We start from the raw sequence: 23,478 nt of genomic DNA, 5'->3' as shown, positions 1-23,478 counted from the left end.
CGGAGGTTGTTCTCCTTTCTATTTGTGTTGAATTCCCTCTTACTTCTGCAGACCCGTGCGATGTGGCCTCTCTTTCCACAGGAATGGCAGATTGCGTCGAGGAATTTGCAACCGGATTGCGGGTGGTTTCCCCCACAACCCGCACATGGGCGCTGAAGTTTTAGAGTTTGTTGATCTCATTCGGCACGAAGTCTGTTAACCTCTTCTTCATCACTCTCGGATTGGGACTCAAGGTCCTCATGGTGCGCTGTTGCTGAGTGTCTTTCTAGTTGAGGCGAGGCTTCGTGGGCGAATTGACGGAGCGGCGCGTTGGTGCGGCGCATTCGAGCGGCCGACTTCTTGGTTGCCTCTGCTGCAGTAGCGTCAGCAATGGCATCTGCAAGATCGATGTCCCCTTTTGCCATGATTTTGCTCTGTACTGTGTGGTCATCTAATCCCAGAACTATGCGGTCTCGCATAGCTTCTTCTAGGTCTGAAAAACCACAGAGGCCTCCCAGGTTTCTAAGGTCAGCGATGAAGTCTGCAATACTTTTACCCTTCCGCTGATCCTGTTGATAAAATTCGTGTCTCCGGACCAACATTGGTACGGCGGGGGCATAGTGAGCCCGTAGGATAGGCTCGAGGTTGTCCCAATCCATTGCTGTCACCTCAGCCGGTTTCGCGAGCGCCTTCGCCATTCTAAAAACGGCTGGTCCACAATGGGTCAAGAACACCGCCCGCTTCTTTCCGGCTGTTGCGTCTTTCAAATTGTTGGTTTCTAGAAACATTTGAAACCGATCCATATACGACTCCCAGTCTTCCTTTTCCGGGTCAAAAGGAGTGGGTGGTATAGCGCCACCTGACATCCTGCCGATGTAGATGTGCTCTCAGCCACGTGCTTCGGTTGGTGCTCTGTAGGGTTTAGTCAGCTCTTTTGTCTCCGTATCCCACCTTCGTCGCCAGTGTTATGTTTGAGGCATGGGTATAATGAACGGAGACCAGACTGTCAACCTTGAACTTCAGCTCTTTATTCACAAGCATAACAGAGACAAAGAACCCCGGCTAGCAGTCACTCTTTTATAGCGTAAGCTGCTATCCGGATAACCAATGGATATTGTTATAGCGTTTGAATCTTGGCGCGGCCCGCCAACAGCCAGTCAGATTGCTCAGAATGAACCAATCGTAACTTGCCATTATATGGGCCAATAGGACGTGCAGGATTACGATCCTGCTAGGCAAATGAATCTTTATTAATATATTTCTTTAGTTCACAACATACTTCATTTCAGTTAAAGGATGAAGCTTACTCCACTGGGCACATTTGGTGCTTACCCACTTAGAGTAGGGTCCACACAGCAAGTAATCTCATAGCTTCCCAGGATCTGCTGGAGAGATAAAGAATTCTCCTGATAGCACATGTGTCCTGGAACCCTAAGACGCTCTAATATTAGTAAAAGAAATTAATTCACCCGCTTAGGTGATCACACAATGGAAGAGTGGTTGATTGTGCACTTGACTCTTGTCATTGGACATACAGTGACTAGAAGATAATTCTTTAACTTGAACCATGTCTTTGTAGAGCTGAGGCAAGAGCAGGTCAGTTGCTTGCCAAATTCCTTTCATGCATTTCTCTTTCCAATGTTTAAAGTGTCTAATGTGGAGGACACACTGAATGATGCCTTATTAGGATACCACCATCATAGAAAATAATGAAATGAGGCATATAAATGGATTATTTAAAACACACACATTCATCACATATGAATAATTTGTTAACTATAATGTTTAAGACAAAAAGTAACACTAATTCCAATCTCTTCAACGTCTTGAAAAACTTCCTTGAAACAATATAAATATGATTTTGCTAAATTGTCCAGTTAAATGAGTAAAAACTGATCCTTGATTTTATGCTAATTTATCCTAATCCTTCACTATAAACATTCTCTCTCAATTTTCCTTTCTTGTTTCTTTAGGGGGCGGGATATCCGGAATTATGGCAAAATATAGACTGGTCCTGACTTCCAGCATCAAGCAGTTCAGTTATAAGGCTGGTTGAGAGACTGACAAAATTGAAAGCTGATTGCTAATACTGCCGCTTCCAAGGACTGCCGTCTTTGTTAAACTACATTTGCACAAGATGCTAATTTCAATTTGTTTAATTGTGATTTATTTATAATTGTGGTGGTCCTGGAGAAAAGGGACCTTATAGGTCATCTAGTCCAACCCCCCCGCCCAGGTGGGAGACCCTACACCATTTCTGACAAATGGCAGTCCAGTCTCTTCTTGTTTCAATCTCTTCTCTCAAAGTTATTCCTCCCCATTAAAAGCAATACTTGAGGAACAAGAGATGCTTGCCTCTATGATTCATGCCTCTGTTTCTTTCCTTTCTTCCTCAATCAAACATTTAATTCTGAAGGAGCCTCCTTCTTCCCACCACTTATATCTCTTAGCACATCTGAATTTCAGAGTGGTGTAGCTGGTAAGCAGACACAAGCTGCAGTTGTGTAGCTGGTGGTGTAGCTGGTAAGCAGACGCAAGCTGCAGTTGCTGTTTTTCCCTTCAGTAGAGGACACAAACACCTAGGCTCTTTCAAAAGGAGTTTGTCCTGGTTTCCAATTACAAGCTTCCCAATTCAGGTATGTACAGGTGGAATAAAAACATCTGCTCACCTTTTCTTGAGGTAGAACAATGATAGTACTACCAGTATACGACTGGACAACATTTTAAAAACATGTCTTGTCATGGCTAATGTTAATTCATACTGGCTTGGTAGTAAGTCAATTATTTCACAAGCAATAAGGGAAGCATTATTAAAATAGCTAATGCTGCAATGGCTTGCTTAATATGAAGATTGTTTTCAATATCTAATAGAAACTCAGTTCTTGGCACTTTCTGTACATGGTTGTTTGCTTGCAGATGCTTTAACATCATCAATACTAGTGAATATGGGATTTTCTCCCTGTTTTTATACAGAACTTTGCTAGTGTTGGTGGAGGTGTGGTTTTTCTCTTGTAAACCCCTGATTAGAATATTTTCTCGTTGATTGTTTGTCTCCGGTTAATCTCTGCTTATCTGGGTGTTGGTTGTTGGAGAAGATGTGTTTTTGTTTACTTTTTTTTAGTTGTCTCTTTTGAATTATATGTAAATGTGGTTTATCTCTATGTGTCCTTTGATCAATGTATATTAACCATTAAGCAGACTAACCACGTGCTTAGGGCACCAGGACCAAAGGGGGCATCACGAAAACTTTTATGTAGCGTAAACTTGGCTTTGTTTGTACAATATGTACAAAGGAGAGGGGGAACCAAGATGTGGCAGTGCTTAGGACACCAATGAGCCTCAATCTGCCACTGCCTTTGATGAGTGGTTTGTCTGAATGCCAAGCTTCTGGGAATTTCCTAGCATCTTTTGGATCTAAGATGCTCATAGTTTCCCATTTGGAAACTACACTCACTTACAGTGATGATGTTACCTAGTTAGTAACATCTGCAAGCAAACAACCAAGGTCAAAGAGCCCCAAAGAATCCAGTTTTTAAATGTTAATAAAGTTTTAATTATTGTAACTGCAGTATCCTGTTATTAGAGGATATACATACCTTTAGAGTACTATTTGGACTTTCTCCTTTTTTAGCCAGAGCAGATTTGTTACAATTTTTTTAAAAAACCTGCAAATATCAAAATAAATGCTCAGATGCTTAAAATAGTACATAACAGCAACTGTGGTGTGAAATATTTGGGGGTAGAAAGCAATTGCAGCTTGATATATTTGAGTGGGAAATCTAATTGATCTGATTGAATGCAAGAACAATTCTATTGCTGTTATTTATATATATTTTATCTTCTTCTTTATGATGTGAAGGGTGACATTCACATCCCAGTTTTGTGTGTATAAGAATCAGGGGTGGGATTCTACCAGTTCGCACCTATTCGCTAGAACCGGTTGTTAACATTCTAAGCAGTTCGGAGAACCAGTTGTTAGAAGAAATTACTGGCCTAATCCTGTAAGGAAGGCAGGAAGGAACTATTCTGGTGTTGCTTACAGAAACTGCCTCTCTGTTAACCCTTATTACATTCTTAGCAGGAGTAGACTTCCTGTCTCAGGAATTTCTCTGGAGTTTTTTCCCCCTCCTTTGCTGGTACTTTGCTTGTGTGGAGTGCCCACTCAAAGTTACAATGACACTGAAAAAAGTGACTTATGACCATTTTTTACACTTATGACTGTTGCAGCATCCCCACAGTCATGAGAGGCCAGGCAAGGAGATGTGTGCCTCGATGTGAGTGATATTGAGTTGGCCACGCCCAGCCAATAACATGACCACCAAGCCATGTCCACCCAGTCACATGACCACCAAGCCACACTCACCAACTAAGCCACAGAACCGGTTGTTAAAAATTTGAATCCTACCCCTAATAAGAATATATCTGATGTAAGTAGCTAGAAGAGAGCCATTAGTCTAAGATTATTCACAGTTCATTAGATCAGGATTGAGAACAGGGCTCTGTACTTTTTCTATTCGGTCATTCCTCCATTCTGCAACGGAGTTCACGTCCACATAAAAGCACTGTAATATTAGTGGATTTTAGCATAAAAGAGAAGTCCATCCACTCAGGGGTGGGATCCTACCGGCATAACAACCGGTTTGGTGTGGAAATGAATAATTAATAAGTAAGATCCTTGGGCTAAACAGGGTGGCACAAAATTGTTCACCTTACTTTGCAGGAATAATTACATTACTAGACACATATTGGAAAAAATATAGTCGGAATATAAACTAAGAATGAATAAATGCTAGAAGAGGAAATTATGCATGGTTGCACTAACAATTTTACTCCGATAAGGTAAGAACTTGCCATTTTCATAAAGGTTTAGATTAACAGAATTGGAAGGGACCTTGTAGGTCATCTAGTCCAACCCCCCGCCCAAGCAGGAGACCCTATACCTTAAAGGTGTTATGAGATAATTAGCTTTAAGCAGAGGATTGCAAACTGAGTGGTTTGTCACAGAATCATTCATTCTTCTTCAGGATGTGTAGATCTGAATATGTGAGAATATTCCAAAATTTTATATTTAGCCCAGACTGGCGCTATTGGTATCTTACTGAAACCTGTGTAGCTCTTGATTTTTTTTTTTTTATTTTGCCTATTTTGACATTAGTCTAGGGGTGGGATCCTACCAGCATAACAACTGGTTCGCTTCACACGCGTGCGCACCAAATGCGCGTTACTTTACAAATTACTGAGTCTGGCAAGCATTTGCTTGCTCCAGCTGACGAGCGGCACTCAGCTGTGCTGCGCAAAGCAGCGGAGGAGGGAAAAGCATGGAATAAAGCACAGTCTAGAGCCCGGGCAGGCCGGTGGGCCATACAGATGACCAGAAAATCGTCACAGCAAAGCAGTTTGGCGTCAGTTGCTCTTCAGATCTACCGGTTCTAGAGAACCGGACTGAACTGGGAGCAACCCACCCCTGCATTAGTCCTGGAAATTGTAAAAGAAATCTTCCCTCCATTCTCATCTGCAGTGAGTCCTTTAAGACAGGGTCTCTGAATAAACTGAAATGCTTTTTCCCAGGTTTCTTGATACCTGGGTGAAGTTTATGACATAAGCTGCCAAGGGACTCGCATTTGGTCTTTTGATTCTTTATGCCCAGTCATCTTTCCATTGTTTTGTCAGCCTCCCCATAATCTTCTATCATGACAGTGAACCATATTACATTCATGGGGGTGTGGATTGCATGGCTGAGCATGCTAGTTGGCATGGAGGCCACAGCTTAAGATTTTATTTTTTTTTACAAAATGATTCATTTAATTGAATAGCTTTTTCTCAGAGTGTCATAAAAGAGCTATAACTTGATTTGTTATGCTTTTAAATTACAAACATTTGAATATCAATTCCTTTAATAGTGTGTTTGCTGAGTAAATATTTTCTGAAAGCAATTTTGAGAAATAAGAATTTCTCACCATCAGGCAAGTGGAAGTACAGGAATACGCAGTTGAGATAAAAGGACGTTTCAGTCAATGGAGGGTGGATAAGATCTCGCAACTCACCTGTGTAATTTAGTTAACCAAACTCTGGCCTTTCATTTACTCATCTAAAATATTTATTTGTTTAATCTAAGGGAAGCAGTTTACAATAAAAATGAAATTTGGTGAATGTTTACACAAACATTAAAGAAAGTGTGCCTCTAGCAATCTGTCTTCAGCATCACTCTATTCTCATGTTAGCAGTTTGTACTCTTTTCAAAGTATCCTTGCACGAATATAGCTCTATGTAGATTGTGTGCATCTCTTTCAATAAACTCTCTTTAATCAGGCCTGTTAATCAGGACAAATAATGCATTGGATTTGAAGAACATGTTCATCTCCCAGTCTCCAGTATTTTCTGAATGATGATGCTTTGATACACCCCTCCCTCTGGCTATTCACACACAAATGCTAACAGAACATGCTGATGATTAATTTTAACTTGCTTTAAAAAAAAATTTTTTTAAATTTATACAAACAATCTATCTTCCATTTAAACAGTGTGTCATCTGGGTACAAATATCTTGTGCGATAACCATTACAGTTTGTACATATTCATTGCTTGGTACTAATACTCTATTCTTACTTAATACTAATATACATAATACATCTAATTCTTATAACATTCCCCATCTTAACATTTTTAATTCTTTTCACATGTTTATTATTTTTTGCTAATCTTTAATTTCTAACTTCCATATTTATTCCTTTTAAAACAAAACTTTTGCCATTGATTCTTATCAGGAATCAGTCACAATCTGAATATAACAAGATAGAATGGTCAAGAAAAGAAGATTATCAGTGTCATGAGATTAATTTAGAAACATTTAGAACAAAAGATTTTTTGCACAGAATCTTTATGCAGAGGAAAATGGCACCCAATGATTTTCTGGCTGTTATTTTTTAATAATAGCAAAACTTGAAACTAAACATGAAAGCCTTACCTATCAAACTTGTGCTATGTCTAGCAATAAGGAAGTGGAAAGTTCCCATCTTTAACAATGGAATGGAAACACAGTTGGATTCAAGGCTGTGACAAGAAAATTACCCTTTCATGTTGCATTGACTTCTTTTCTTAATTGAAGGAGGAGACAATGCTGATGCTACTTATTTAAACATGTCTGATTCTCAGCAGTTCTATGGACCAACTCTAATTTTTTTCAGGCTGTTTATCTTTTTGCTTTACTTACATTTTAATTAACTTTTTTTTTTTTGCTGACTCCAACTCTTCTCCTTATAAGGGGGCGTGCATAAGCGCACCAACGTGCCTACCGTCCCTGTCCTATTGTTTCTTTTATTTTTCTTATATGTATCCATGTATTCATAACTATGTTTTTACTTATACCTATTATCTTGTAAGCAATTGACAAACCAAATAAAATAAAAATAAATAAAATAAGCAAAGTTGTCAGATGCAACATCCTGTAGGGTTCTCACGGATTTTTGGGAGTAGCTGATTCCTATTTGTGGTCAGAGTTGTTCTCTTTCTGACAACTTTAAAGAGACAAAATCTGAAAAGTCACATAAATGCCAGTGAGATTTCATTTTAATCTTTTCTTTCTGTTACCACCTGGAATGCCGTTAGTGTTATTATAGCTTTTGTGGGACTTGACTAATGATTGCGTTTCTCTTTCAGTTTTTTTTAAATGGCCAGTGGAGATTTGCCTTTCCAGTATGACATCGGAAGAAGAAGGAATTATGAAGGGCGTGGCCAGGAAGTGCAAATTCAGAACATCAAAGCATATGTTTGTCGACCTGCTTCTGATACAAACAAAGCTGTGATTTTGGTTCATGACATATTTGGGTGGCAATTCCCAGACACGAGATATGTTGCTGATATAATTGCTTCTAATGGATACACGTAAGCAAGGGTTCCTATTCTTTCAAGAATGTAAAAAATGTATTGTGAGGGAGGTGATAAATGGTGAGGACTACCATACCTGTGCTGCAACAGTCTAACCAGCCTTTAGACAGCAGGAAAGGGACACATGCATTTGTTTTGCTGCTGTCTAGTGGCACTCATATTTGTCAGTCCAGATATAGTAGCCCTAATTAGAAGTACGGATGAATTGCCACATAGCAAATAGAAATATGAGGATTCTTCTTTAGTTCATATAATCAACACTGCCCTGCAGGAATGCAGGAATTTTTTTTTTAAAGGAAAAGCAGACATATAGTCATTTATTTAAACTATGCAGTCTTACAGCAATGTCTCTAGGTGGCATATAAAGTTAAAAATTTAAAGACTCCAAATCACAAATGTCCAAGGTCATAAACAGCAATTTCAGCTGATAATAAAACAACCTCAGCCAGCTGTGTGTGTTTAACAGCCAGCTCTTCATTACACAAGGAAAGGCAAGTAGGGTTGAGGCTCTCAGCTGTTCTGTATGGCAGGCACTGCCACAGAGAAGGCATGAGTCCTGGATATCCAACAAGATAATGGTGTTTCATGGAAGGGACACAGGGTGTGTTTTCCTTGTTAGAACTGTTGGGATGGACAGAGATGACTGGAAACAATCAGTTCTGCAAATAGTCTGGCGCCATGCCATGTAGAGTTTTGGCTTCTTCAGGAGAGGAAAGAAATCTGGTTCTTTCGAGATAGGCAGACCTATCCCTCCTGCAAAGAAATATTCATCTTTCATGAATCTAATCACAATTCATCTCCTAGAAGTCTTTAAGCAACTAGCAGGGATGTGGATCTAAAATATAAATGGCCAAACTCATGTTTCCAAGGAGCACTTCATCAGAGTCAACAGGTACTAATTCTTCAGAGGTAACCAGGCAAGATCATTCCTCAGGTGACTCTGTAGAACCAATACAGCCACATTCTATCTCTGAGAAAATCCAAAGGACTTATACAACAAGATTCCTAGAACAGTCCACACAGTCCATACAACAGACCTGTAAGTGTTTCCTAGGATTCTCCTTACCCACAATGGACTGGGATATTCTAAAAATGGCCACAGCTTAGTATTTTGCAGATACTGTAAAGTTGGAAAAATAGCTACGCTTTGCCAGGGTTAATTGCCATGAGGCGATCCTTAAAGAAAACTCTTAACCTGTGTTTGGGGCATGCACACAATTTTCCTATTGTGGAACTCTCTTACACTGACCTCTTCTGAAAACCAGGAGCCATCCAGGATCAATGTGCATAGCATCCTCATAGGTGAGATCCAAACCAAGGCTGTTATCATCCTCTCATTCCCAGTCACAAGCAGAAGCCAAACTGTGCACCGGAGCCTTAAGAACAACCCCAATTTTTAAAACCATTCAGTTTCCTTTTCCAATAAAACGTTTAGCTCATGTATACAACTCCCCCACTAAAACAAAATAAATTTTGGCAGAATCATGCCTATATATTACACCTGCATAGATGGGACCAAGAAGCTTAACAAAAAAATCCCAGCTGGATGGTGTCGCTTGCCAGAAAATAGACCTCTTTTATGTCCAAATATAATGCAATGCATATCATTATTAACATATCCACTAAAGCTGCAATCATAAATAATTACATAAACCAATGCATACACTTTCTTAAAGTGTAGTCCTAGGAATCTGGGTGTCTCCCAAGGCCCTTTCATGGGTTCACAAAATCAAAATTATTTGCCAGTCTACCTTGAAAAATAATACAATATTAAAAATAATACAATATTAAAATCCCATCAAACAATCATGAGAAGTGGTAGTGGCAGTGAATATGTTCATTTTAAATTTTAATACAATATAACCCATTGAAACAAAAGCTCTTTTGGATTCCTCTACAATTTTTAAAAGTGGGAAAGAGTCCTGAGAGGTTTAAGAAATAATGATATAAGCATTAAATTAATTGCATTTTAGTGGAAATTCCTTCTAAGTAAGAAAAACACTGGATAGGTTAAAAATTAGAAATGTGTTATTTATCTTTATTGTTAGTAGTTAGCTTTAATATTTTGATTTGTTTTTTTTAAACAATTTATAGAATTACTGGGAGTCAGGAGTGTATAAATTTAATAAATATTTATCTATCTAAACTTCATGCTTGTTAACTTCTTAAGAGCTAGCTTTTTTGTACATGTGTATGTGTGTTTTTCTATGTTATTGTAAATACATAATGTTTTAATGCAGTGATATTTGTATAGAATTGACTGGAGATGAATAACACTTTTAATATTTTAGATAACTTAGACTACTGCAGAAAAATAAATAGAGAACTAAAGAGATAGCTTGGGAATTCATATCTCACAGAAATCTTCAAATAAGTTATTAATGCAATATTTTTACAGAACCATCTGCCCAGATTTTTTTCTGGGAAAGGTACCTTGGACACCAAATGATCATTGGCAGAATTTTGGAGACTGGTTAAAGGATCGAGATCCCATGAAAGTGGACAAGTAAGATTATTTAAAAGTAAATGCAACTGATATGTATCTGATTAAGAAAACATGTTAATTAAGCAAAGCCAGAAAGCTATTCATAATTGATAGGCCAGCAAAGAGTGGAGAGAGAAGATTGCAGCCTTGATACCTTTTAAGATAAAATAAGTTAGTTTCACAACAGAAAAAGAAGGATGAATGTTTTTTGTTTCTTTAGGATTTTTTGTTTGCATTGGATTCACCAAAGCATACATACTTGCATACCATCATACAATGTCTTTTCAGAATAAACAACTTTGCCTTGGGCAGAGGGCTGGACTAGAAGACCTCCAAGATCCCTTCCAGCCTTCTGTGATTCTGGTTCAAATGCAGGCCAATTGCTGAGCACCTTAGGTGAAGCACAGAAAAAAAAGTTAAGCAGCAGTAGTAGTAAGCAAATAAATTAAGCGAAGAGAATAGGAACTATAAACCTAGTTTATACCAATTCCATTCACTCTAACAATACACCTTGGAAACTATCTGCACTTCTACCTTATCTTTGCACCAGTTCCTACATTAGAAACAGATTTATTCTTCTATGCACTCAACGTTTTTATCTAACTTTGCAATGTTGAGAATACACTATTCACAAAAGAATGGGTACCACATAGAACCAAGCTGTGCATGTAAAAACATGTCTTATTCTATTTTCTCATCCTTAATAAATATTATATTATGGTTGAGGTTACTGTACCTGGGCAGCAATTCATTTACTTGCTGTAATGATTCACCATTTCTTTATATACACATTCTTGTCCAACTCACTATTCAGTATTCATCTGTTCACTAAGTATTCCATTTATTCTTACATATAGCACTCTTACCATGTTTAACAACCAATCTTCATTTCCCTATTCTCATGAAATGTCCCAATCTATTCATATAATAATATTCTTTCTCTAAACTACCAATATATAATGAATGTTATTTATACAGTTCTCAGTACTGAGAAACAAAATCTTTATATGCTTTTCCTCGTATAAGAGATATACAGCATTTCTCAGAGTCTTGTTTTTCTACCACTTACTCACTTTCAGTCAGAAATTTGCCAAATACACTCCCATGCATTCATAATAAACTAATCCCCCAATAGATTTTACATTTTTTTTCTTTTGTTTGTATAACAAAGCAAAAATGCCATTATTCTAATCATTTGGCAGAGATGTAGTCTTCACTTTAAAAAAGTTACACAGCCATTCTTTGATATACCACCCACACCTAAAGCATTCTCTCAACAATTATGACATCATTTTTATAATTACTCAACATCAACATTTATTTCAGTTCTGGAATATATAACGATCACTTCTATATATATATATTTCTATAATATTTCTCCCATCGTTTTTCTTCTTTATTCACTTGGCTACACACCTCTTATTCATCTGCTTCCAAAATATTTTCTCCATCCAATTACTCTGTATTTTCTAAATCAACCAGAGTTGGTTAGCTATTGACATCTACTGTGACCTAATGTGTGAATGGTGCTTTACTATCTATCTAAGGTTGCACATATAGGGGGAATGAAGAATGTATCTCACACTAGAGAGTTTTAATGTTACTGTTGTGTTGCAAGTTACACCTAGATTTGTAGATGACTCTACATATCTCTGTGGAGCTGTACCATTTTTACTGGTGAACTGTACAACCTAATTACATGATTGGGGAAAGGATGATGCAAGCAATGTTTTCATGTAGAAAAATACTAAGTATAAATTATATAGCCACACGTACAGGTAGTTCTCGACTTACGACCACAGTTGAGCCCAAAATTTCTGTTGCTAGGTGAGACATTTGTTAAGTGAATTTTGCTCCATTTTATGACCTTTCTTGTCATGGTTGTTAAGTGAATCACTGCAGTTGTTAATAACCTGGTTGTTAGTGAATCTGGCTTCCCCATTGACTTTGCTTATCAGAAGGCCACAAAAGGTGATCACATGACCCCAGGACACCGCAACCATAAATACGAGTCAGTTGCCAAGCATCTGAATTTTGATCACATGACCATGGGGATGCTGTGAAAAATGGTCATAATGCAGATTTTCCAGTGCTGTTTTAACTTTGAACGGTCACTAAATGAACTGTTGTAAGTTGTGGTCTACCTGTACCACATTGTTTTGCATGTAGAAAGAAAAGATACTGTAGTCCCATTTCTCTTCTTTCTTTCCTCCTTCTCCCTTGGCTTGCCTATACAGTATATTTATTTAATGACTTTCTTTTAACCTAGAGTGATTTTAAATCTCTCTCTCTGTCTATTGTTAAAATGCTTGTACGTAATGTGACAGAATCACCAAAGTGAACATCCACTGAACCCCTCATTTGCAAGTTAAAAGTAGGCATCTTCATAAAGATTTAAAATAGTACCAAACCAAAACATTTTTTAATTATTTGATTGGAAATTCAAAAATATACATCATGCTGTTATCATTTTAACATGTCCGTAATAGTAAAATAATAGTTCAGTACTATGGCTTATCAAACAATGGATTATATCAGACACCTTTTCAAGTAAATCAATAGACCAGAAATGCTGCCAAATTGTGTTTATTTCAAAACACCTTTTTTTAGATACTTTGCATTTTTTAATTCCTTTAGGTTGGAATTTGGTGGAGATAAGCAGTTAACGATAGCTAAAAGTAGCAGGCTGGGGCATGAGCGAGGCATTTCACTTGCCTTCTTCAACTCAAATTAAGCCATACCCCAGTACCCAGACAACCTATCCTTGCTTTTTGGCTCTCTGAACACAAATAAGATTTTGGGAGCTTTCCAAAGTAAAGGACAATGACCAGAACAATAGTTGAAAATCAACCACCAATTATCTGTAAAAGTGACTGAGCAGAGCAAAGGGACAATAAGGCATTCTATTGTAGTTATGCAGGTTATAAAATTTCAATTAATGTGGGTTTCAAACTCTCTAGAAAGAACAAGGGTCTTCAAACTTGACAGCTTTAAGACGTGTGGACTTCAACTCCCAGAATTCCTCCTCCAGTCATGTTAGCTCAGGAATTCTGGGAGTTGAAGTCCACAAGTCTTAAACTTGTTTGAAGATCCTTGCTCTAGAATGTGATCAGTGTTTGTCATTGGTGCATTTATTTGTAAATGAGTACCAAATACAACAATAAGTTGTTCACCACGGGCATTTCATTTTAGAAAATCCATTCTAAGACTTAATTGGTAGTCTATTGTCATCCTCTTAAGAAACCAGTACCTGAGTGGATAATGTTTTATAAGAATTGTTTTTAATAAGCAGGAATGATACATTTTGATAACTGTGTAGTTTGTTTTAGGTACATACAAAGATGTCTTTTTTGTTTATGCTCTCATTTTCTTAGGACAGTTGATATGGTCTTGAAATATTTAAAAGAGCAGTATAATGCAATCGGGATTGGTATTGTTGGATTTTCCTGGGGTGGAATGGCTGTACATCACGTGATGCTAACAAATCCTGAATTAAAGGCTGGAGTCTCCCTCTACGGTAATGAAAAATGCTTATTAATTCTTCAATTTCTAAATATTTGAACAGTATTAAATAATTATTTGTAAGGATAAATTGCATTATACAAGTACGACCATTTTACAAGCTGAGTGCTCTTTTTTGTCTCTCTCTCACAAACAAGGGGCATATCTGTGCTATCTAATTGCCCCATTACCAGACAGGCACACAATTTCTTCTGGAAGGAAAAAAAAAAGAATGTTATCACCCTACTCACTATCCAAGACCTCGGGTTGCATTTTTATGCTGTATTTCACTTTTGAAGTACACATTTATATGTTATGTCACCTTTAGGCTTTTATCCATTTCAAATAATCTGCTTCAGTTTGTTTCTGAGTAACTGTTGCAATTCATTGGACAGTTGACAGAGGAAAGATTGCTCTTTCAGCTGAGTTGGTGATCGCCCTGCTAATATTTTCTAAAGCTCCTTTAGAAAAAAAATAGGTTCTGACATAGCCTAATGGCTCTAACTGTTGCCTTACAAATAGAAAATTGTTTGTTTAAAATCAGCTTTTAAAAATGCTTTTTTAAAAAAATTACTATTTTCTTTTCTATTTTCTAGGCTTCTATACTTTTTATTGTATGTTTTTGTAAAGTGGTAAATTATTTTTGTTCCTGGGAAGATTTTATTGCGTCTGTCATTTCCACTTTTCACAGAATAATTGAAGAACATTCAATAATATGAAAAATATACATTCCCATTTTACGATTAAATATGTACATCACCACCTTATGCATGTTTACTTCTCCTTATTTCCAATAATCATACAGGTAGTCCTCAACCTGTGACCACAACTGAGTCCAAAAATTTCCAATGTGTTAAGTGAGTTTTGCCCCATTTTATGATCTTTCTTGCCACAGATATTAAGTGAAACACTACAGTTGTGACACAGTTGTTAATTGAATCTGGCTTCCCCATTGACTGTGCTTGTGAGAAGGTCGTAAAAGGTAATCACATAACCTGGGGCACTGCAACCATCACAAATACAAGTCAGTTGCCAAGTGTCTGAATTTTGATCACATGACCATGGGGATGCTGCAACGTTCATAACTGTGAAATACAGTCAACAGTCACTTTTTTTTAGTGCTGTTGTAACTTTGAATAGTCACTAAAATGAATGGTTGTAAGTCAAGGACTAACTATAGATAGAATATTCTCTTGGGTTGTCTCACAATTTCTCCAGGCCACTGAGGTTGAAAAGCTTCAACCCAAACTCTCAAAAACCTTCATAGCCCCCTTACCCAAATATTAAATAAGAAGGCTTGGCAGCAAAGGATTGGTATAGTTAGAGGATATGATTTAAATTCATATTGTGTCAAACCAGCATGAGCACAGATATGGCCAAGAGAATATCCTATGTGTGTTTATTTGGAAGAAGGAGAAATAAAGATGCAAAAGATTATGTTGTACATACAGAATTATATTCTTTGGCTAGCATATTGATAGTTCTTTTCAAAAAGTGGAAATAAGAGAAGCAGTCAAAGCCCTTGTTAATTTTCTTATCTCAAGTAACAAGAATAGTTTATTCAATTTACCCCAGCTTAATGTTATTAAAATCATTTTTCATCTATGTATGCCAAAAATATAAATAGCTTCTCACTGATTAACCCTGGCAAATAAAAATACTAGCAGATGGTCAGATAGGAAAGCTTTATAAAAGTGGTTTATTTCATGACTACATCATAAATGACAAAGACAGCTAGGTAAGTAATCATGATGACTGAAATTATTAAATTTTTGTAGATTCATGCTGCCTCTCCATTCTTTAGTCTGTTCCATCGGTGGTTTGATTTGTGAAGAATGTCTGCCCTTTAGAAACCAAAAATACACCCCAAAGTCTGTAAATATGTTTTACAACTCATGTTTTCAAATAATTGTAGAAATAATTTTCTGAAGACCCAAAGTTGTTTTTTTTAAAATACATATCAAGCTGGTGCAGGTTTGCAATCTCTCCTTTAGTACTAGACTTACCATGAAAGGGAACTGGTATCCTGGATAATACTGCATAGAAAACAATGCAGTTTATAATAGGACTATGGCAGATGATATCAGGGGTGGGCTTCCAAAATTTTAGCAAAAGGTTCTCTGTCTGGTTGATGGGTGGGTGTGGCCATGGTGGGCATGGCTTAGTCGGCCTCTTTCACCACGGCCTCCCTGGGCTCCAAAGGCTCACTGGAAGCCAGAAACAGGCCCATTTCCGGCCTTCCCAAACTTCCAGGCTTTTTTTTAACCCTCCCCGAGCCTCTACACGTGGCCTGAACTTACCTGCATCAAAAATGGGCCATGGGGGGACTCCTGGGAGAGGTGGGGAGGGGTGGGCGGGGCCAGCCAGGAGTTGGATTTGGGGGTTCTCCAAACTGCACAGAAACTTAACTAGGGGCTCTCTCGAACTCCTGTGAACCCCCAGCAGCTCACCCCTGGATGATATACATAATTTAGTACGTTCTAGGAATTGGGGATACACCAGTATCATAAAAACAACAGGAACTGGCTGGCACTAAATGCTGTTTTCAAAATTAATAAATGAAGTATATATAAGATGTCCTTGGCCCTGAAGTGCACATTGAAACTGTACCAACATAAATAGCCATAGCACTTAGACTTATATACCACTTTATAGTGCTTTACAGCCCTCTCTAAGCAGATTACAGAGTCAGCATATTGCCCCCAACAATTTGGGTCCTCATTTTACCCACCTCGGAAGGATGGAAGGCTGAGTCAACCTTGAGCCTGGTGGGATTTGAACTGCCAAATTGTTGACAGCTTGCAGTACTGCACTCTAACCACTGCGCCACAGAGGCTCCAAATAACTGCAGAGACACTTGAGTGTTTCAAATAACATTTTACATTTGTATTATATTTTTCAATTATACCTTAAAATGTCTGCCTCATCATCACATGACATAATAATTAAGGTAAATGGAGTATTTGTTTTCTACTTTTATTGTTTGCTTTGAAAAATGTAGTTTTAATGTAACTTCTCTTCTTTTAGGAATTATTAGAGATTCCGAAACTAGATATAATTTACTGAATCCAACCTTTTTCATTTTTGGCGAGAAAGATCATACAATTTCTCTTAAACAGGTAAATTATTATCTTCAGATTCTAAATAGTTTTATGACTGATATCACTGCAATCCATTTAGAGAATGAGTGAAAATGGGGAATAAGCATTGCAGGGGATCCTTATTTTCATTTAAGGGTCATTCCAAAAAATAATGAGCAGCTGCTCTTACTGTAGTATTACCAATGGGAACATTTAGCAGCAACTAATGTGATACTGGAGCCGCAGCTGAAAACAGCTGTTCATCTCTGCTACGTAGTGTTTATGTGGAAGAAGGGAATTCCTGCACAGAGGGAGAATCATTTGAAATCAATTTAATATTTTCCTATCCGCCTGCTTTTTAGCATGAATAATAATTAGCAGGATGTTGTTGTTTTTAGTAGGGAAAGGACTATCAGTGACAAAGTGCACACTTACAAGCAGAAGATAGCTAAAATGTGCGATTTTCCCAGAAACCTCTCCTGCAGTACAAGGTGCAATTACTCCAAAGCATTTATTCTACTCATTGTGTGCTCAGAGGTATTATACAATATCGTTCCATATATGTGCCCCAATTCCAAGGACTGAAAATTCTTGAGCTGTCAACACTTGACGTTCAGAATTTGGTTTGCTCAAAAAGCACGGACTAAAAAAATCTTGATGTTTCTCTGGTATAAAGTTTACTAGTAGTCCTCTGATTAGGACCCCTCATTCAGCAACAATTCTAAATTATGATAGCACTGGATAAGGGACACTTATGACCATCCTCAAAATTGTGGCCATTTCAGCATCCCACAGTCACAGGGATGCAATCTGGGCACTGGCTAACCAACTTGCAATTACCATGATTGCAGCATCCCAGCGGCCACACGATCACCATTTGCAATCTTCCCTCCTGGATTCCCACAAGCAAAGTCAGTGAAGAAGCAAGTAAGAGGTTGCAAGTCATTCCTCTTGCTTTTTCTCCCAAGGAGTCCCCTAGTACGGTGGTCACCAACCAGTGGGTTGGGGACCACTGATAGTACACAAGAAAATTTTGGTGGTCTTCAGAGAAATGTCATCCCCAAAGAACCCCCCCAAGGCAATTAATCCAGGCTGCGAGGGAACACAAGGCTGCGCTGGTGCAACAAGTCTCACAAAGACTCATTTCTGGCAGAATTTGGGGGAAAGAAAGAAAGACTTCTACTGTTTCTGCTACTTTCCTTGCATGAAGCCAAAAGTCTCTCTCTCTCCCTCCCCCCCAAGAATGGAGCTGGAGAAAGTATCCTGCGATCCCAAAGAAAGAATGATCAATCAGTAGGAAATGGGATGGGGAATTTTCCTGCAGACATTTTTTGGGATTTTCCCAGGGTGTCTGGTCCGTGGGATTTAAAATTATGAGTTTGGTGGTCCCTGAGGTCCAAAAGGTTGGCGACCCCTGCCCTAGTAGCATGGAAAATGGAGCCTTAGTGGCGCAGTGATTAGAATGTAGTATTGCAGGCTGACTCTGCTAACGGCCAGCCGTTCGATTCCAACCAACTCAAGGCTGACTCAACCTTCCATCCTTCTGAGGTTGATAAAATGAGGACCCAGACTGTTGGGGGCAATATGCAGTCATTTGTAAATCGCTTAGAGAATGCTGTAAAGTACTCTGGAGCCATATATAAGTCTAAGTGCTATTGTTATTGCTATTGCTACTCTCTAGCACCTGCCTGCCTGCACTCTGTAGTGGCCCACTTGCCCTCCACACCCCCTAGTGCTGGCCAAGAGCACCTATCTGCCTATCCAAGCTCTGAAGTGCCTGCCAATGGAACTCATCCACCTATGGGTACTCTGTAACATCCACCTATACTCTGTAGTGCCTGCCTGCTGGCTTGCTTGACTGGGACATGGTTTCAGCATCCCTTCCCACAATACAATCATGTGAGGTTCTCATTTAACAACCTGTACAGTCCTTGCTTAACAATGTCAACAGGGATTGCCAGGATTTCTGATGTGAACTTGTGTTTATAATCACATTTCTTAGAGGTTATAGTCCCAACTGTCACTGTAACCCAAGGACTACCTGTAGTCATAGAGAATGAGTCCGAGTGTTGATGTTCCATCATATTCCTGTTATAGAAGGATCCAAAATGCCATGGGATTCCATCTGCCTTTTTCAGTTCCAGCTCAGCTTGATACATATGTACCCCATACTTCCTAAGTGTTAGAAGAAGGAGAACCACTTCCTGGTTTCCTTTTAAAGCAGCACGATCACTGCTATTCATCATATTTTCTTGTTGAATCCTTGAATATATTGCACAATGGTCCCAGGCTGGCAATTTCATTTGAGGAATTAAATTTAAGAAATGCAAAGTTGAGAGGGGTCTCTTGAGGCATCTTGTCCAACTACACTGCTCAAAAAAATAAAGGGAACACAAAAATAAGACATCCTAGATCTGAATGATTGAAATATTCTTATTAAATACTTTGTTCATTACATAGTTGAATGTGCTGACAACAAAATCACACAAAAATTATCAATGGAAATCAAATTTAACAACCCATGGAGGTCTGGATTGGGAGTTACACTCAAAATTAAAGTGGAAAAAAACACTACAGGCTGATCCAACTTTGATGTAATGTCCTTAAAACAAGTCAAAATGAGGCTCAGTAGTGTGTGTGGCCTCCACGTGCCTGTATGACCTCCCTACAATGCCTGGGCATGCTCATGATGAGGTGGCGGATGGTCTCCTGAGGGATCTCCTCCCACACCTGGACTAAAGCATCCCCCAACTCCTGGACAGTCTGTGGTGCAATGTGGCGTTGGTGAATGGAGTGGGACGTGATGTCCCAGATGTGCTCAATTGGACTCAGGTCTGGGGAACGGGCGGGCCAGTCCAAAGCATCAATGCCTTCATCTTGTAGGAACTGCTGACACACTCCAGCCACATGAGGTCTAGCATTGTCGTGCATTAGGAGGAACCCATGGCCAACCACACCAGCATATGGTCTCACAAGGGGTCTGAGGATCTCATCTCGCTGCCTAATGGCAGTCAGGCTACCTATCTCTGGTGAGAACATGGAGGTCTGTGCGGCCCCCCAAAGAAATGCCACCCTGCACCATTACTGACCCACTGCCAAAACGGTCATCCTGGAGGATGTTGCAGGCAGCAGAACGTTTTCCACGGCGTCTCCAGACCCTGTCACACCTGTCACATGTGCTTAGTGTGAACCTGCTTTCATCTGTGAAGAGCACAGGGTGCCAGTGGCGAATTTGCCAATCTTGGTGTTCTCTGGCAAATGCCAAACGTCCTGCACGGTGTTGGGCTGTAAGCACAACCCCCACCTGTGGATGTCGGGCCCTCATACTACCCTCATGGAGTCTGTTTCTGACTGTTTGAGCATCCACATGCACATTTGTGGCCCGCTGGAGGTCATTTTGCAGTGCTCTGGCAGTGCTCTTCCTGTCCCTCCTTGTACAAAGGCGGAGGTAGCGGTCCTGATGCTAGGTTGTTGCCCTCCTACGGCCTCCTCCGCGTCTCCTGATGTACTGTCCTGTCTCCTGGTAGTGCCTCCATGCTCTGGACACTACGCTGACAAACACAGCAAACCTTCTTGCCACAGCTCGCATTGATGTGCCATCCTGGATGAGTTGCACTACCTGAGCCACTTGTGTGGGTTGTAGACTCCGTCTCATGCTACCACTAGAGTGAAAGCACCGCCAGCATTCAAAAGTGACCAAACCATCAGCCAGAAAGCATAGGAACTGAGAAGTGGTCTGTGGTCACCATCTGCAGAACCACTCCTTTATTGGGGATGTCTTGCTAACTGCCTCTGTTTTCTACCTGTTGTCTATTCCATTTGCACAACAGCATGTGAAATGGATTGTTAATCAGTGTTGCTACCAAAGTGGACAGTTTGATTTCACAGAAGTATGATTGACTTGGAGTTACATTGTGTTGTTTAAGTGTTCCCTTTATTTTTTTGAGCAGTGTACATTATCACCAGGTGCAGAAGGCATATTCCTACTTAGATATGATTAAAAAAAAGTCAGAGGTCATAAGATCAATGGTATTTAAAGGACTGTTGCTTAATTACACTTCAGGTAGCCTTGACTTTTAAGCAAAATTGTCCAAGAATCCAGGTTATGTGTGAACAATTAAGTTAAAAGTATAATGTTAAAATTTACCATAAATATGTAACATATATATATATTCTGCTACAGATCTCTTTGCTGGAGGAAAAACTTACAGAATATTGTAATGTAAACTATAAAATTAAAGTATATCCTGGACAAGTTCATGGTTTTGCACAGTGTAAGCCTGGAGACATGAAGCCGAAAGATGAGCCATACGCCGAAGAAGCAAGAATGGATTTAATAGAATGGCTGAATAGATACATTATGTTTTAAAGCAGCATATCCCATAGGCCCCTAACTTCCACAACAAAATGCCCTTTATTTGTTTAAAAAAACTTATTGTTAATATTGTAGGGTTGCCTATTAAAATCTGAAGAAGGGAAAATGCATTTGAAAGATCTGGCAATATTAACCATTGAATATCTGTCATTAATGGATTCATTATCGTATTACTCCAACGGAAAATTATACATACTCTTTCCTACATTATATACTGTATTATCTTTGTGTAAATATATTGAGTATATTTTAGCATGTCAGCATTGATACACTTAGCTTTGGGCCTTAATTCTATTATCACTACACCATCTGGGCTGCAAAAATCCAAGTTTTTACTTATACCTATTATCTTGTAAACAATTGACAAAAATAAATAAATAAAAATAAATAAATAAAATTTTTCTTTGTTTGTGCTGGTCTATAGACTCACATTAGACATCACCTTGAAGACACAGACTTTGCCCCCAAAATCTTTCTTCTCTAAGTCTTGTTTTGTAATAGTTAATCAATAACAGGAATATAATAATTTATCTCTGATGCAACATAAAGCAATGCATTCAAAATTGGGGTCCATCTCAAATTAAATTTTGTCTAATTCTAAAGCAATATGATTCTATGAATAATACAATTTGGAGGAGACCAACTTTTTAAAAAGGCAAAAGTAAAAATAAGGCATCATTTAAAAAAAAAAAAAAACCAAAGGGATGAAATGTTTGTAATTTTCTATATCTCCAAATAATAGAAAGCTGAGAGTTTTGAAACTAAATAAGGAACACTTAAACTGGTGGCATAATTTGACTTAATACTTAAGTAATATATATACAAGTAAACATTATTTTCTCACACTAACTTCGAGAAATAATTTATTTTCACTGCCAACTAGCTATAAATTGTGGAAGTTCATTAAAAATATGCAGAGATATGAGATATGATACATATGATCTGTCAGCTCATCAGTCTAGCTTAATCAAGTTCTAACTTTCATTTACTATTTTGTTTTAAAAATATCTACTTGTTTGCAGTTTACAGTGAAAATTATAAGGAAACACTTCACAAGTAAGGTGTGGAAAAAACAAGGTAGCAACTAAATCAAACTTAATCCTGGTGTGAATAGCCTGCCTCCAGCAATTTCTCTTCAGAAAGGCAAATACACATATTCTTAGTTGGCAGTTTGTATTCCAAAATATCCTCACCCATCTAAGCTCAGTGCAAATTACATTAAGATTTCCTAGAAGCTCTGTCATTAATGGATTCATTATCGTATTACTCCAACGGAAAATTATAAGGAATAGTCTTAATGCACCAAAGACAAAATATTTTCGCTTTCCACTCTCATCCTCCAGTATTCTCTTAACTATTGAAGCTTTTATATACCCTTCCCTCTGGCTGACATCAGAAACAAAGCAGCAGCATGTTTAGCTGTGGTTCTATTTATTTATTTATTTATTTTATTTGTCAATCGCTTACAAGATAATAGGTATAAGTATATACATAGTTATGAATACATGAAATGGATACATATAAGAAAAATAAAAAGAATCAAAAGGACAGGGACGGTAGGCACGTTGGTGCACTTATGCACGCCCTCTTATAAGAAGAAGAGTTGGAGTCAGCAAAAAAAAAAAAAAAAAGGTAATTAAAATGTAAGTAAAGCAAAAAGATAAACAGCCTGAAAAAAATTAGAGTTGGTCCATAGAACTGCTGAGAATCAGACATGTTTAAATGAGTAGCATCAACATTGTCTCCTCCTTCAATTAAGAAGTCAATGCAACATGAAATGGTAATTTTCTTGTCACAGCCTTGAATCCAACTGTGTTTCCATTCTGTTAAGTATGGAGAATAACGGAGACCAGACATCTGACCAGTGACTTCAACTCTTTAATAAAGTGATAGAACATAACAGAGCAATGCTATGGGCAGCAGTAACCCTTTTATAGGGTTAGCTGCTGCCTTATTAACCAATGAAAATGTGCAACAGGTTCAAACTACTGACCAATAAGGACAGTCCCAAGAGTGGCCAATCAGGGACTGGTTCTGGCCCAATCCCAACTTGTTGTATAAGGACCAATCAAGTGTGCAGGTTTTCAACCCCTAATTTGCATTTAGGTTATTCACTTTTATTGATTCACAACACATTCCATTGTTAAACTTTCCACTTCCTTATTGCTAGACAT

The 23,478-nt window shown here is 38.3% G+C and overlaps 1 protein-coding gene across 1 annotated transcript; it reads left to right on the top strand.

Moving 5' to 3' along the window:
* The first annotated feature begins 2,403 nt into the window (after positions 1–2,403).
* LOC113415861 (carboxymethylenebutenolidase homolog) lies at positions 2,404–21,659 on the top strand. Its single transcript, XM_087959019.1, has 6 exons — positions 2,404–2,615; positions 7,636–7,860; positions 10,262–10,369; positions 13,723–13,865; positions 16,877–16,968; positions 21,113–21,659. Exons 2-6 carry the CDS (start codon positions 7,646–7,648, stop codon positions 21,296–21,298), a joined length of 744 nt encoding a protein of 247 aa, XP_087815145.1. The 5' UTR covers positions 2,404–2,615; positions 7,636–7,645; the 3' UTR covers positions 21,299–21,659.
* Positions 21,660–23,478: the final 1,819 nt, after the last annotated feature.

The sequence above is a fragment of the Notechis scutatus genome, chromosome 3, assembly GCF_049901735.1.
Source record: "Notechis scutatus isolate UNSWTSFEM ecotype Mainland chromosome 3, rNotScu1.2, whole genome shotgun sequence".
NCBI classification, from domain to species: Eukaryota; Metazoa; Chordata; class Lepidosauria; order Squamata; family Elapidae; genus Notechis; species Notechis scutatus.
This window is presented reverse-complemented; position numbering and strand designations above follow the sequence as displayed.